Below are 14,447 nucleotides of genomic sequence, written 5' to 3'. Positions count from 1 at the left end.
TTCCTCCACTTCCCTGATGAGATCATTCCCGCCTCATAAATCCCGCCGCCAGGAAGTTCCACCTGAGGTTCAGGCAGGGATTTTTTTTCCCTCCCCTCCTATTTCAAACCCTCCCCACAGCAAAAGGAAAAATGTGTTTGGGTCGTGGCTGTGAAGGGGGTGGCCCTGGGCCAGGAAAGGATCCGGCTGCTTCCAGGGATTGGGATTTATTTGGGTAATTATGTTCCAGGGATTGGGTTTTATTTGGACAATTATGTTCCAGGGATTGGGTTTTGTTTGGGTAATTATGTTCCAGGGATGGGGTTTAATTTGGATAATTATGGACCTCCTGGCTGGGTTTCGTCACACAGGCTCGTGGGAGGCAGAATCCCTGGATTTGGGGTTGGGAAGGACGGTCCCAGCTGCTTCTGGGATCCTAAAGGATAAACCCCCTTGGAGTAGTGGGAAAGCAGAGGGAGATGGAAATTCTCCATCCAAAGGGAAACTGGGATGGGTCCCAGAGGTTGGGATGGATCCAACGGATCCTGATCCCAGTGATGTGTGGGGCACGGATCCTGATCCCAGTGATGTGTGGGGCAGGGATCCTGATCCCAGTGATGTGTGGGGCACGGATCCTGATCCCAGTGATGTGTGGGGCACGGATCCTGATCCCAGTGATGTGTGGGGCACGGATCCTGATCCCAGTGATGTGTGGGGCACAGATCCTGATCCCAGTGATGTGTGGGGCAGGGATCCTGATCCCAGTGATGTGTGGGGCAGGGATCCTGATCCCAGTGATGTGTGGGGCACAGATCCTGATCCCAGTGATGTGTGGGGCACAGGATCCTGATCCCAGTGATGTGTGGGGCAGGATCCTGATCCAGTGATGTGTGGGGCACGGATCCTGATCCCAGTGATGTGTGGGGCAGGGATCCTGATCCCAGTGATGTGTGGGGCAGGGATCCTGATCCCAGTGATGTGTGGGGCAGGGATCCTGATCCCAGTGATGTGTGGGGCAGGGATCCTGATCCCAGTGATGTGTGGGGCACAGATCCTGATCCCAGTGATGTGTGGGGCACGGATCCTGATCCCGGTGATGTGTGGGGCAGGGATCCTGATCCCAGTGATGTGTGGGGCACGGATCCTGATCCCAGTGATGTGTGGGGCACGGATCCTGATCCCGGTGATGTGTGGGGCACGGATCCTGATCCCAGTGATGTGTGGGGCAGGGATCCTGATCCCAGTGATGTGTGGGGCACGGATCCTGATCCCAGTGATGTGTGGGGCACGGATCCTGATCCCAGTGATGTGTGGGGCAGGGATCCTGATCCCAGTGATGTGTGGGGCACGGATCCTGATCCCAGTGATGTGTGGGGCACGGATCCTGATCCCAGTGATGTGTGGGGCACGAGATCCTGATCCCAGTGATGTGTGGGGCAGGATCCTGATCCCAGTGATGTGTGGGGCAGGGATCCTGATCCCAGTGATGTGTGGGGCACAGATCCTGATCCCAGTGATGTGTGGGGCACGGATCCTGATCCCAGTGATGTGTGGGGCACGGATCCTGATCCCAGTGCCCACGGAGAATTTGTGGGGGTTGACCCATCCTTCTCAGGCTTTTTTGGGAGCTTTATTTCCCCATTCCCACCCACCTGGATCCTGCTGGACACAAGCAGGACAAGCCCCAAGGGGATGGGTTGGATTTGGCCAAGAGGGACAATCCCATGGGAAAAGCAGAGGCTGATCTCACTTTAGTCCTCATCCCATCTCTTAGGATCTCTTGGGATCACCGGGATCCTGGGATTTATAGAGAATGGGAAACATCCCTGATGGAGAACATGGAGCATCCCATGGAGCCTCCCAGATCCTCCTCTTCCCCTTGAGAGAATTTAGGGACGTTTCCCTGGTATTTTCCCTCTTTCCTCAAGTTTTGGAGAGTGGGGTTGATTGGGTTTGCCCCCCAAAACTCTGCAGGAATTAATCAGGGCCATGTGCACCTCATTAATAACCTTGGGTGTATTCTGGAGGCCTTTGGAAGGGGCAGGCTGGTTTTTTTTGGGGCTAAAATTGGTAAAAATGGTTGTAATTTCTTTAGGATTCAACCTGGAGACCTGGGTCGCTCCTTTCCATCTTAAAAAATGGAAAATTGATGCTCTGAACCCCCCCAAAAAAACCCCATCACGTGGCTGTGCTGAGAATTCCAGGGGTGAGGAGGGGACATCCCTCCATGGGGACACCAGGATGGGGACCTGGTGGAAATGGGGGTGGCACAAGCAGAGGGGTGACCCCAACCCCTTCCTCTGCCGGGGGTTTCCATGATGCCAGCGCTGTCACCACCGTGCCCTGACCCCGTGGGGACATTTCCGGATGTTTCCAGAGGCCGTTTGTCCTTCGGGGAAGGAGAAATCTCCTTCAGGGAGCTGAGGGTGGGTGGAGGATGGACAAACACCCACCTGGTTTGGGGGGACAGCGGGAAATCCCAGCTCTGGCTCACCCCAAAAGCCGTGCCAGGATGGAAAGGGGCATTTGGGGTCTGGGGGGTCTCGTTGGGATGGGGATTTTCCATTGGGTACCACTGGGAAGGACACACCAGGCAATTCCCATCCTGCTCCCGCTGCTCCCAGGCGCATCCCCCTCCCCAAATCCCCCGTGGCCACCAAAGATCTTCCATCTCTGAGCGGATTTTGCAGCTTTTCCGGCGCCCTGAGCTCTCTTTGGGTTTTTCTGAGGGCAGGTGAGGTGTCGAGAAGGCGGAGGCGGCCGAGGATGGGGCTGAGCCCAAATTTGGAGCGTTTCCACTTCTGCTTTGTGGGGCAGCGGGGTGGAGCGGTGACACGAGGAGCTCTGGCTCTCACGTGCTGCTGGTGCCATTTCTGGGGCTGAAAACTCTCATCCTGTTGCATTTTGGGGCTAAAAAATGATTTTTCAGACCCAGAAAACCCAGTGGTTCTCACATGCTGCTGGTGCCATTTCTGGGGCTGAAAACGCTCATCCTGTTGCCTTTTGGGGCTAAAAAATGATTTTTCAGACCCAGAAAACCCAGTGGCTCTGACATGGTTGCTGGTGGCATTTTTGGGACTGAAAATTCTCATCCAGTTGCATTTTGGGGCTAAAAAAGGATTTTTCAGACCCAGAAAACCCAGTGGCTCTCACGTGATGGTGGTGGCATTTCTGGGGCTGAAAACGCTCATCCTGTTGCCTTTTGGGGTTTAAAACCAATTTTTCCAAACCATCAAACCCTGGCCTGTTGCATTTCCTCACCCACCTCTCTCCCACCCCCACGCACGGACTCCACATCCCACCTCCCCCATTGCCACCTGCCATTCCCAGGGAATGACCCCAAATCCCAGGATGCTCTGGATCCCCAGGGAAGGGCCAGCAGCCCCATGAACTTCCCCCAGCCAGGGCCACGAGCCACCCCTGGCCATCCCTGCCCCGGGCACGGTGGAGCAAACATCCATTCTTTTCTCTTGGAAGACACCCGGGGCGGAAACGCTTGGAAGCGGCCCCGAGAGGACATTCCAAGTCTGGCAGGAAAGCGGCCCCGCTCGTCTGGCAGGAGATGGGCTATTGTCTGTCCCGGTGGCCGGCCGGGATTCCTCAGGTCCTGCCTGGAAGAGGAAAATCTCCGTGTGTGTCTTTATTTTTTCCTCTGCCCTCTCCCGGGGGCGTCGCGGCTGCTGCTCGTGCCGGCGTCGCTCCTCTGGTGTTTCCTCCTCGGGTTTTTCCCTGTTTTGCCTGTTTTCCTGGGCTCTGGTGGTGGGATGAGGGTTTTTTTGGGATGATTGGGCACCGTGTTGGGCTCCTGAAGGGAAGAGATGTGGATGGAGAGCTTTGGGAGGGAGCAGAGCAGGAACTCCAGGAGCTGGGACAACCTGAAGGGCAGGAGAGGGCAGGGTGATCCCGAAAATCTGGGCAGCCAGGTGCTCCAGCCAACTCACTGAGGGTGTCTTTGCTGTCCTTGGGGTGGGATTGTCCCCAAATTGAGGGGCAGGATGAGCCCTGAGGCAGGAGCGATGTGACACGGGGTGAGGGATCTTGGTGGCTCTCGGATCCCCGAGATCCTGCAGTGCCACCATCTCGGCATCTCTTGCTTGCCACATCTGGATCCCAAACTCCTGCAGTGCCGGGATCTCAACATCTGGATCCCAAACTCCTGCAGTGCCGGGATCTCAACATCTGGATCCCAAACTCCTGCAGTGCCGGGATCTCAACATCTGGATCCCAAACTCCTGCAGTGCCGGGATCTCAACATCTGGATCCCAAACTCCAGCAGTGCCAGGGTCTTGGCGTCTCTTGGATCCCAAATCCTTGCTGTGCCAGGATCTCAACATCTCTTGGATCCCCAAATTCCAGCTGTGCTGGAATCCCATTGCCTCTTGAATTCCCAAACTCCTGCAGTGCCAGGATCTCAACATCTGGATCCCAAGCTCCTGCAGTGCCGGGATCTCAACATCTGCATCCCAAGCTCTTGCAGTGCTGGGATCTCGACATCTCCTGGATTCTGGATCTCAAGCTCTGGGATTTTGACATCTCCTGGATCCCAAGCTCCTGCAGTGCCGCAATTTTGGCATCTCCTGGATCCCAAACTCCTGCAGTGCCACAATTTTGGCATCTCTCGGATCCCCAAACCGGTGCCGGGGAGGGTGGGGGTTTTCTGGCACCTCATCCCCTTTTCCCAGCCCCTGGAGCTGTTCTGCTCCACACAGCCAGGGCCGATAGGATCAGGCCTGGCTGGCGGGCAGGAAGGGTGGCACGGCCACCGGGAGAATTGCAGGACGTGCCGTTCACTGCTACGCACCGGGAAACACAAGCTGTCACCATCCCGAAATTCTTGGAGCTGCCAGGCTGGGATTGGGAGGAAAGGTGAAATATGGGAATTTCAGGGCTTGTGGGATGAGCCCCCAAAAAGCTGTGAGGGAAGGAAGCATCCCATGAGGATTTGGGATCTGTTTCCATCCTCTGGGCTGGCGCTTTCCATCCCAACCCCATTCCCTCCCTTCCTCCCCACCCTGGATTTAATGGGGAACATTAAAAACCAAGAAGATCCTTTCAGTGCCGTGCCAGGGCGATTGTTCCGTGCCCATTGTGTGCCCCAGGCAGCCCCGGAGCGGAGCCCACACCTGAGACCCGCCCGGAATGAGATAACCGCACGTTTTCCCCTTTTTCCCCTTTTTTTGTTTGCTCGGCGGGGTGGATAACAAACCCTCGAGGTGGCCTCTTTCAAACACGGCCCTTTTAAAGCCTGGCCCCATTTTGAGAGTGAACTTCCAGTGGCACTGGGAGGTGAGGCACAATGGCAACGGGACCTGCGGGAGGGCTGGGATGGGATTTTGTGCCTGCCTCAAACCGAAGCCATCGCTCCGTGCCGCGGCGCTGCTCTTGCAGCATCCCAAACCTACAAAATTTGGATTTTTGTCTGAAAAAACCACCAAAAAAGCTGGGAAAATGGAGTTTCACACACACCTGAGGTGCTGTGCTGTGCAATCCTGCCTCAGTTTCACCACTTATAACATCCCCACAAGGCCAATCCTGGCTGGAGCGGGCACAGCTTCCCACCAGGTCCGGTCCTTCCCGGTGATGGATTTTGGGGGCCGGGTGGCCCTGGCCAAGGTGAGCCGGGGCAGGAAGGGGCGCCGCAGGATGCGGCAGCCCCCGGGCAATGCGGGGCCGGGAGGAAACCCGGCGGGTTTGTTCGGCGGAGGGCGAGGGAACCGAGATTAAAAAAAGGCCCGCTAAGATCAGAAAGGCTGGCGAGCACAGTGCCCTATTGTGGAGCTGTCACACTTCCCTTTACTTTATTGCTTTTGTCCAACACCCCATTGTTCCACTTCCTTTTGTCCCCTATTCACAGCCCTGGCTTTTCATTACCCAGCCGGCCTTGTTGTTTTCATTTCTTTTGTTTGAAGTTCCTGAGAGGAAGGTTTTATTTTCAGCCGTTTGATTAATTCGCAGCTTGAGCCGGGCTTTGTTTGTTATGTAATTGTTGCCCCCAAGCCGGGCAGCCCAGCTCAGCCCTCCCCACCTCGCTTTGCACCCCCAAATTGGCTTTAGGGGCTCCTGAGGGGGGTCTGGGAGGGTTTGGGGTGGCAGCCCCCAGGCAGGTGCTGTCCCCATCCCAGCTCCCGATTCTGGGATAAATCCCTTCCTTAGTGGCCTCCTTTTCCCGTTATTCCTGCTGAAAGGTGAGGACAATGCTTGTCCCCATTCTTGCTGTGAGGCTTGGTGGCCACGGAAAGCAAATCCCCGCGGGCACCACCGATCCTGGCGCTCGCTCTTGGCAGCCCTGGCACCTGGAGAGAGGGGTGGGACACGTTTTTTGGGGACAAACCCCATGGAATTCTTGGGTCCTCTACAGCCCATTCCCTATAAAACTCATTGTCATTCCTGCAGTGCCCGTCTGGCAGTGCTGGGATGGGGATTGGCACCCACAGGGGTTTGTGGGGTCAGGGAGAGCCATTCCTGGGGTCAGCCCCTTGTCCTGGCAGGGCCTTGGTGGTGCTGTGCCAGCGACTCCCAGAGGAGCCGTTCTGGTGGCTGCTCCCAGTCCCAGGTCCCTCCCATGGCAGGTAGTCCTGGAGGAGCTGTTCTGGTGGCCAGTCCTGGTCCTAAATCCATCCCATGCCGGGGACTCCCAGAGGAACCATTCTGGTGGCCAGTCCTTGTCCTAGATCCATCCCATTCCAGGGACTCCCAGAGGAACCATTCTGGTGGCCAGTCCTGGTCCTAGATCCATCCTATGCCAGGGACTCCCAGAGGAACCATTCTGGTGGCTGCTCCCAGGTTCCTCCTGTGCTGGGGACTCCCAGAGGAACCATTCTGGTGGCCAGTCCCAGATCCATCCCATGCCAGGGACTCCCATAGGAGCCGTTCTGGTGGCCAGTCCCAGTCCCATCGCATTCCAGGGATTCCTGGAGGAGCTGTTCTGGTGGCCAGTCCCAGGTCCACCCCATGCCAGGGATTCCCGGAGGAGCCATTCTGGTGGCCAGTCCCAGTCCCAGCTCCCTGTCATGCTGGGGGTTTCTGGAGGAGCCATTCCAGTGCTGTCCCAGCCATTGTTGGGCAGAGCCAGGATTTCCCCTTTCCGTCGGATCGGGAAACCCGCGGCTGCTCCGACGGCTTTCTAGGCACGGCTCCCGGAGCAGGGAGGGACCCCTGGGGTGCTGGTCCCTGTCACCCTGAGCTTGCTGGATGTGGCATGAAGGTCACTCAAGTTGTCCCTCAATCCCAATCTCTGGGATCTCTGGGTTGCCTTTAGGAATTTATTCCTCCATCCCAAGGTGTGAAGGGTTGGTTTCCCCAAGGATTGAGCCCTGAAAACCCGGAAAAGGGGGAACAAGAGCTCCCAGGGTGTGAAGGGCTGGTTTCTCTGAGGTTTGAGTCCCAAAAACCCAGAGAACCAGAACCAGAGCTCCCAGGGTGTGAAGGGCTGGTTTTTCTGAGGTTTGAGCCCCAAAAACCCAGAGAACCAGAACCAGAGCTCCCAGGGTGTGAAGGGCTGGTTTTTCCAAGGTTTGAGCCCCAAAAACCCAGAGAACCAGAACCAGAGCTCCCAGGGTGTGAAGGGTTGGTTTTTCCAAGGTTTGAGCCCCAAGAACCCAGAGAACCACAACAAGAACTTCCAGGGTGTGAAGGGTTGGTTTCCCCAAGGTTTGAGTCCCAAAAACCCAGAGAACCAGAACCAGTCCAGGGGGAAGGGGTTTTTCCAGTTGAGCCCAAACTGGAGACTGAACAGAGCCAGGGTGTGAAGGGTTGGTTTTTCCAAGGTTTGAGCCCCAAAAATCTGGAGAACTGGAAACAAGAGCTTCCAGGGTGTGAAGGGTTGTTTTTCCCCCAAGAATTGAGCCCCAAAAACCTGGAAAAGCAGGAACCAGAGCTCCCAGGGTGTGAAGGGTTGCTTTTTCCAAGGTTTGAGCCCCAAAAACCTGGAGAACCTGCAACAAGAGCTCAGCTTTGCCCATGGCGAACCCCAGGGATGCTGTCCTTGCGCTGTGGGGCACCCCAGTGTGGCACCAGGCTGGGAGAGAGGTGCCCACGCTGGGGGTGGCCGTGGTGACGTCCCTGCTGTCCCCAGGATGTCCATGAGGAGCCCCATCTCTCCACCCCCGGAGCTGGATGGAGCGGGCACCATGGTGAACTGCGCCGTCAAGAGCGAGGAGAAGAAGGAGGGCGGCCCCGAGACCCCTCCGGGGGCTGCCCCCAGCGCTGAGCCCCGGCCCCACGACCCCCCAGGGCCACCTCCCAGGGATGGCACCGACCCCCAGGCCCTGCCACAGGTGGGTGTGACAAAGGTGGGGCTGCCCCCAGCCCTGCTCCAGACCCTCCATCCCACGGAGGAGGCGGTGGCTGCTCCCCCGCGTGGCTTTTCCTCATCCCGAGGAATTTAAACTGAAATCTGAGGCACTCCCAAGGTTTTTTGGCTGCTCTTTTGAGCCCAAAAACCTGGAGGACCAGGAATGAGAGCTCCCAGGGTGTGAAGGGTTGGTTTGCCTGAGGATTGAGCCCCAAAAACCTGGAGAACCGGGAATGAGAACTCAGCTTTGCCCATGGGGTCATCCCTGGGCTTTAAGGGCCTCACCTTCGGTGTGGAACCCCAAAAACCCCATCCAGGTGTTCCCCATCCCTTCAGCCTTTAGGAATTTATTCCTCCATCCCAAGGTGTGAAGGGTTGGTTTCCCCAAGGATTGAGCCCCAAAAACCTGGAGAACTGGGAATGAGAACTCAGCTTTGCCCTTGGGGTCGTCCCTGGGCTTAATTTAAGGGCTTCACTTTTGGTGTGGAACCCCCAACAAGCCCCTCCAGGTGTTCCCCATCCCTTCAGCCTCCCTTTCCCGTTGTCCTGGGGTTTTCCCTCTCCCTGCTCTGCCTTCAGAGAGGAGAGGAACTCAGGAGACCCTGGGAGAAAATTCCAGCATTTCCATGATGCTCTCTAGATGGGATTCAGGGAATGTGCCTGGCAGAGCATGCTCCAGCTCCCAGCATCCCACCAGACAGGGATGTCCCCTGCTGGGGATGTCCCTGGGGGTGGCAGTGACATTCTGTGTCCCTCAGGAGTCCCGCTCTCCCTCTGGGGATGTCCCCGAGCCCCGGCGCTCCGCCTTCGAGCCGGCCGGGAGTGGCCAGGAGAAGTTGGACTTCAACAGGAACCTGAAGGAAGGTGGGAAACGCTCCCAAGGGACCTCTTGGGATCCTTTCCCTGCCCCTCGGGATCTCCCCAGAGCTGTGGGATGGACCGAGCTGTGCTGCAGAGCCTTGGGATGTGCTCACGTGGTTGTCCCTGTCCCTGTCCCTGTCCCTGTCCCCAGTGATGCCAACCATCGAGAAGCTGCTGGCCAGTGACTGGAAGGAGCGGCTGCTGGGCCGGAGCACGGCTGAATCCAAGGAAGTGAAAGGTGGGATCCACCTCCACCAAGCTCCCTCCTCCTTCCCAGCTGGGAGCACCAAAGCAGGAGGGGAAATGTCCCCATTTTTGCAGGGATTTGTCACTTTTTAAATTTTCTTTTTTTTCTTGGAGCATCTCTGCTGCCTCTGACTGCATGGATGGGTGGGGTTCAGCGTGTGGGGATCTTCCCATTCCTCCCAAATCTGACATTCCCTGGTCACCCCAGTGGTGGCACTGGTGGCTTTGGGACTTCTCTGCCTCGCATGTCCCACCCCAACATCTTCAATCTCCCCGGTCAGAGGAAACAGGAATTACACTCCTTAAAAAAAACCACCTCCATCCCACCTTGTGCTTGACCCTCTCCCCCTCCCCACCCCCTGATCCTCATCCAGTCGGGTTTATTTTCCCCCCAGGAACGCAGGAGAGCCTGGCAGAGAAGGAGCTGCAGCTGCTGGTGATGATCAACCAGCTGTCCACGCTGCGGGACCAGCTGCTGACGGCGCACTCGGAGCAGAAGAACATGGCCACCATGCTCTTCGAGAAGCAGCAGCAGCAGATGGAGCTGGCACGCCAGCAGCAGGAGCAGGTGGGGACTGTCACCCCTCCGGGGTCCCTTTGGGATGTTGGGACCACGAGTGGCTTTGGGGTCCTGTTTTGTGTTCCTGTCCCAAAACCCTCGGAGCTGGGAGGACCGAGGGTGGATGGAGATGGGGTTGAGCCCCCTAAGATGAACAAGCCACCCCAGGTATCTCCTGCCTGGCTCACCTGCTCCTTGAACACCAGGTGTTCCTCTCCCAAGGGCAGGGGTGACACCTCTGTCACACCTGGGGTGTGACACACAGCCCTTGTGTCCCTCGAGGTAGCTCAGCCCCTCCTCCTGCCCTTCCCACGGCCCTGGGGACCCCCTGCCACCCTTTTTCTGTGGTGCTGGTTGGGTTCTGCCAGGCTGGAGGCCAGCCCAGCGCTGTCCTTGATGTCACCAATGCCACTGTCCCCTCTGCAGATCGCCAAGCAGCAGCAGCAGCTCATCCAGCAGCAGCACAAGATCAACCTCCTCCAGCAGCAGATCCAGGTAAAGGCAGGGGACACCTCTGTCCCTGTGACTGCAGCCTCCCCGCGTCCTGCTGTGCCCAGCCAGGGGTGGCACTGCCCTGCAGCGTTGATCTGGTGTCCCTGTCCCCTCCAGCAGGTCAACATGCCCTATGTGATGATCCCCGCCTTCACCCCCGGCCACCAGCCCCTCCCGGTCACCCCCGAGTCCCAGCTGGCACTGCCCATCCAGCCCATCCCCTGCAAACCAGGTGAGTCGGGGCTCTCCCAGCCCCGTGGGGTGGCCTTGTCCCCCAGCCGTGTCCCTGTTGTCCCCAAGCGCTGTCCCTCTGCTCCCGCAGTGGATTACCCGGTGCAGCTCCTGCACAGCCCCCCTCCTGCCACGCTGAAGAGACCCGCGGGCCCGGGCCACCTCCAGATGCAGGTATGGCCCCAGGAACCCCAAAAACCCTGGAACAGCCCCTCAAAACCCCCAAAATCCTGGTACAGCCCCTAAAATCCCCAAAATCCCTGGTACAGCCCCAAAAACCTCTCCAAACCCTGGTACAGCCCCCAAAAACCTACTATGACCCCAAAAATACCCTTTAACCCCCGGTACAGCCCCCAAACCCCTCCAACCCCTGGTACAGTCCCCAAAACCCCTCCAAACCTGGGTACAGCCCCAAAACCCCTGATACAGCCCCAAAAGCCCAGGTACAGATCCAGAAATTCCCTCCAAACCCTGGTACAGCCCCCAAAACTTCTCCAAACCCTGGCCTGGGGCTCTGGGGCAGCTCCTCACCCCCACCCCTCCCTCCTCCTCAGGAGACCTCGCAGCCGCTGAACCTGACGGCCAAACCCAAAGGCTCCGAGCTGCCCAGTGCCTCCAGTTCTCCCAGTTTGAAGCTGAGCGGATGCCAGGCCCTGACGCCGAGCCACGGGGCCAGCAGGGAGCTGCAGAGCAGCCCCTCCAACCTCCCGCTGGGTGGGGACACAAGGGACAGCCCTGTCACCCTGGGCTGTGCCACCACCCGGGGCACGGCTGGGATGGGCAGGGTGGGGTCGGTGGGGTGGGATGACCAATGGCACTGATGGTGCCCATAGGGGTCAGTGCTCTGAGGGGTCAGCAGAGTGACCACTGGCACTGATGGGTGCCCGTGGGGGTGGGTGTGTGAGTGGTCAGTGGAGTGACCAATGGCACTGATGGGTGCCCATTGTGGGGGTCAGCAGAGTGACCACTGGCACTGATGGGTGCCCATGGGGTCAGTGCTGTGAGTGGTCAGTGGAGTGACCACTGGCACTGATGGGTGCCCATGGGGGCGGGTACTCTGAGGGGTCAGGAGTGGTCAGTGGGGTGACCACTGGCACTGATGGGTGCCCATGGGGTGGGTGCTGTGAGTGGTCAGCAGGGTGACCAATGGCACTGATGGTGCCCATAGGGGTCAGTGCTGTGAGTGGTCAGCAGAGTGACCACTGGCACTGATGGGTGCCCATGGGGTGGGTGTGTGAGTGGTCAGCGGGGTGACCAATGGCACTGATGAGTGCCCATTGTGGGGGTCAGCAGAGTGACCACTGGCACTGATGGGTGCCTGTGGGTGTGGGTGCTGTGAGTGGTCAGCGGGGTGACCAATGGCACTGATGAGTGCCCATTGTGGGGGTCAGCAGAGTGACCACTGGCACTGATGGTGCCCTTAGGGGTCAGTGCTGTGAGTAGTCAGTGTGGTGACCACTGGCACTGACAGGTGCCCGTGTCCTGCCAGGATTCCTGGGAGAGGGCGATGCCATCACCAAAGCCATCCACGACGCGCGGCAGCTGCTGCACGGCCACGGCGCCGCCATGGAGGGGTCACTGAGCAGCCCCTACCGCAAGGTGAGGGTCACTCCGTGTGGTCACCGTCCCCTCTGCCACCCCAGCGTCACCAGCCACAGCTGTCCCAGGCTGGGGGCTGGCTCCTGACCCCGCTGTCCTGCAGGAGCCCGTCGGGATCGACTCCTCCCCGGTGAAGGAGCGGATGGAGGAGACCCCCGGCCACCGGCTGGACGAGGCCCTGCTGAGCTGCGAGATGGACGGTGAGGGTGACCAGGAGCACGGTGGTGACCCCAGGGTGGTTCTGTCCTTCAGCTCCTGCCCTCATCCCGTGTGTCCCCGCAGGCTCCCGGCACTTCCCGGAGTCCAGGAACAACAACCACATCAAGCGGCCCATGAACGCCTTCATGGTGTGGGCCAAGGACGAGCGCAGGAAGATCCTGCAGGCCTTCCCAGACATGCACAACTCCAGCATCAGCAAGATCCTGGGTGAGATCCCGGGCCAGGAGCCCCTCTGCAGCCCCTGGAGGGATGGGAATGACATCCAGGGATAGGGAATCCGCTCTGCATCTCCATGGAGGGATGGGAATAAGATCCTGGGCAGGGGATCCATTCTACATCTCCTGGAGGGCTGGGAACAAGATCTGGGGTTTGGAGATCCACTCTGCATCTCCATGGAGGGATGGGAATGAGATCCAGAGGCAGGGGATCCATTCTACATCTCCTGGAGGGCTGGGAACAAGATCCCGGGGCAGGAGTCCCTCTGCAGCCGCTGGAGGGATGGGAATGAGATCTGGGGATGGGGGATCCACTCTGCATGGCCATGGAGGGATGGGGATGAGGTCCTGGGACAGGGGACTCGTCCCTGAAGGAATGGGAATGAGATCCTAGGGTAGGATCCCCTCTGCATCCCCTGGAGGGATGGGAATGAGATCCAGGAACAGGGGATTCCCTCTGCATCCCCTGGAGGGTTTGGAACAAGATCCTGGGACAGGGGATGTGCTCTGCATCCCCCTAGAGGGAGGGGATGAATCCCAGGAGGGAAGGTCAGGGAATGAGGGGATGAATCCCTGGAGGTGCCTGGAGAAGGTCTGGGAATGAGGACATGAACCCCTGGAAATGCCCAGGGAAATCCAGGGAAGCTGTTCCTGACATTCCAGCAGATCCAGCTGCGACACGTGGCTCCCACCAGCATCGCTGTAAATACAGGCGCCGTTCCCACCAGCAACACCGTTAATTAACATCATTAATTAACCAACCAACAGCACCAATCAACCTCGGGGTGGGTTCACCCGCCATCTCCTCGCTCAGGCAGGCTGTGAGCACTCTCTCCCCCTTTCCCCATGCAGGATCCCGCTGGAAATCCATGTCCAACCAGGAGAAGCAACCCTACTACGAGGAGCAGGCGCGGCTGAGCCGGCAGCACCTGGAGAAGTACCCGGACTACAAATACAAACCGCGGCCCAAGCGCACCTGCATCGTGGAGGGCAAGAGGCTGCGCGTGGGCGAGTACAAGGCGCTGATGAGGAACCGGCGCCAGGACGCCAGGCAGGGCTACTTGATAGGGTAATTGATAAGGGGATTGATAAGGGGATTGGTAATGGGGGGTTGGTAAGGGGGATTGGTAAAGGGGGATTTGGTAATGGGGGTTGATGAGGAACCAGTGCCAGGATGCCAGGCAGGGCTACTTGATAGGGTAATTGATAAGGGGATTGATAAGGGGATTGGTAATGGGGGTTGATGATGGGGATTGGTAAGGGGGATTGGTAAGGGGGATTGATAAGGGGATTGGTAAAGGGGGATTGGTAAGGGGGATTGGTAATGGGGGATTGATGAGGAACCAGTGCCAGGATGCCAGGCAGGGCTACTTGATAGGGTAATTGATAAGGGGATTGATAAGGGGATTGGTAATGGGGGGTTGGTAGTGGGGGGGATTGGTAAGGGGGATAGATAAAGGAGGATTGGTAAGGGGGATTGATAAGGGAGATTGATAAGAGGGATTGGTAAGGGGGGATTGGTAAAGGGGAATTGATAAGGGGGCTTGATAAGAGGGATTGGTAAGGGAGGTTGGTAAGGGGAAATTGATAAGGGGGAATTGATAAGGGACACCTTGTGCGCCCCACAGGCTCGGAGGGGTAGTGCTGGCGTGGGGCCTCACCTGGTGCCCACCTGGTGTCCATGGGGTGGGGTTCACCTGGTGACATGGGTGGGGGCTCACGCTCACCTGGTGATATGAGTGGTGCCCACCTG

The 14,447-nt window shown here is 58.2% G+C and overlaps 1 protein-coding gene across 30 annotated transcripts in view; it reads left to right on the top strand.

Moving 5' to 3' along the window:
* Positions 1–14,447, top strand: part of SOX13 (SRY-box transcription factor 13) — a 36,878-nt gene that overhangs the window by 19,994 nt on the left and 2,437 nt on the right. For 27 of the 30 annotated variants that reach the window (XM_050985118.1, XM_050985119.1, XM_050985141.1 and 24 more), the window contains exons 2-13: positions 8,054–8,255; positions 9,031–9,136; positions 9,285–9,371; positions 9,775–9,947; positions 10,365–10,433; positions 10,548–10,662; positions 10,753–10,835; positions 11,216–11,375; positions 12,151–12,260; positions 12,364–12,460; positions 12,543–12,686; positions 13,547–13,763. In XM_050985118.1, the coding sequence (XP_050841075.1) occupies positions 8,055–8,255; positions 9,031–9,136; positions 9,285–9,371; positions 9,775–9,947; positions 10,365–10,433; positions 10,548–10,662; positions 10,753–10,835; positions 11,216–11,375; positions 12,151–12,260; positions 12,364–12,460; positions 12,543–12,686; positions 13,547–13,763 (1,562 nt within the window). In that variant the 5' untranslated portion in view covers position 8,054. Of the gene's footprint in view, positions 1–6,407; positions 7,561–7,745; positions 8,256–9,030; positions 9,137–9,284; positions 9,372–9,774; positions 9,948–10,364; positions 10,434–10,547; positions 10,663–10,752; positions 10,836–11,215; positions 11,376–12,150; positions 12,261–12,363; positions 12,461–12,542; positions 12,687–13,546; positions 13,764–14,447 lie in introns of those variants that run through there. The other 3 variants (XM_050985117.1, XM_050985116.1, XM_050985145.1) reach the window with 3 other exon arrangements.

The sequence above is a fragment of the Serinus canaria genome, chromosome 26 (genome assembly GCF_022539315.1).
Source record: "Serinus canaria isolate serCan28SL12 chromosome 26, serCan2020, whole genome shotgun sequence".
NCBI classification, from domain to species: domain Eukaryota; kingdom Metazoa; phylum Chordata; class Aves; order Passeriformes; family Fringillidae; genus Serinus; species Serinus canaria.
Note: the sequence above shows the minus strand (reverse complement) of the source record. Positions and strands in the feature narration are given on the sequence as shown.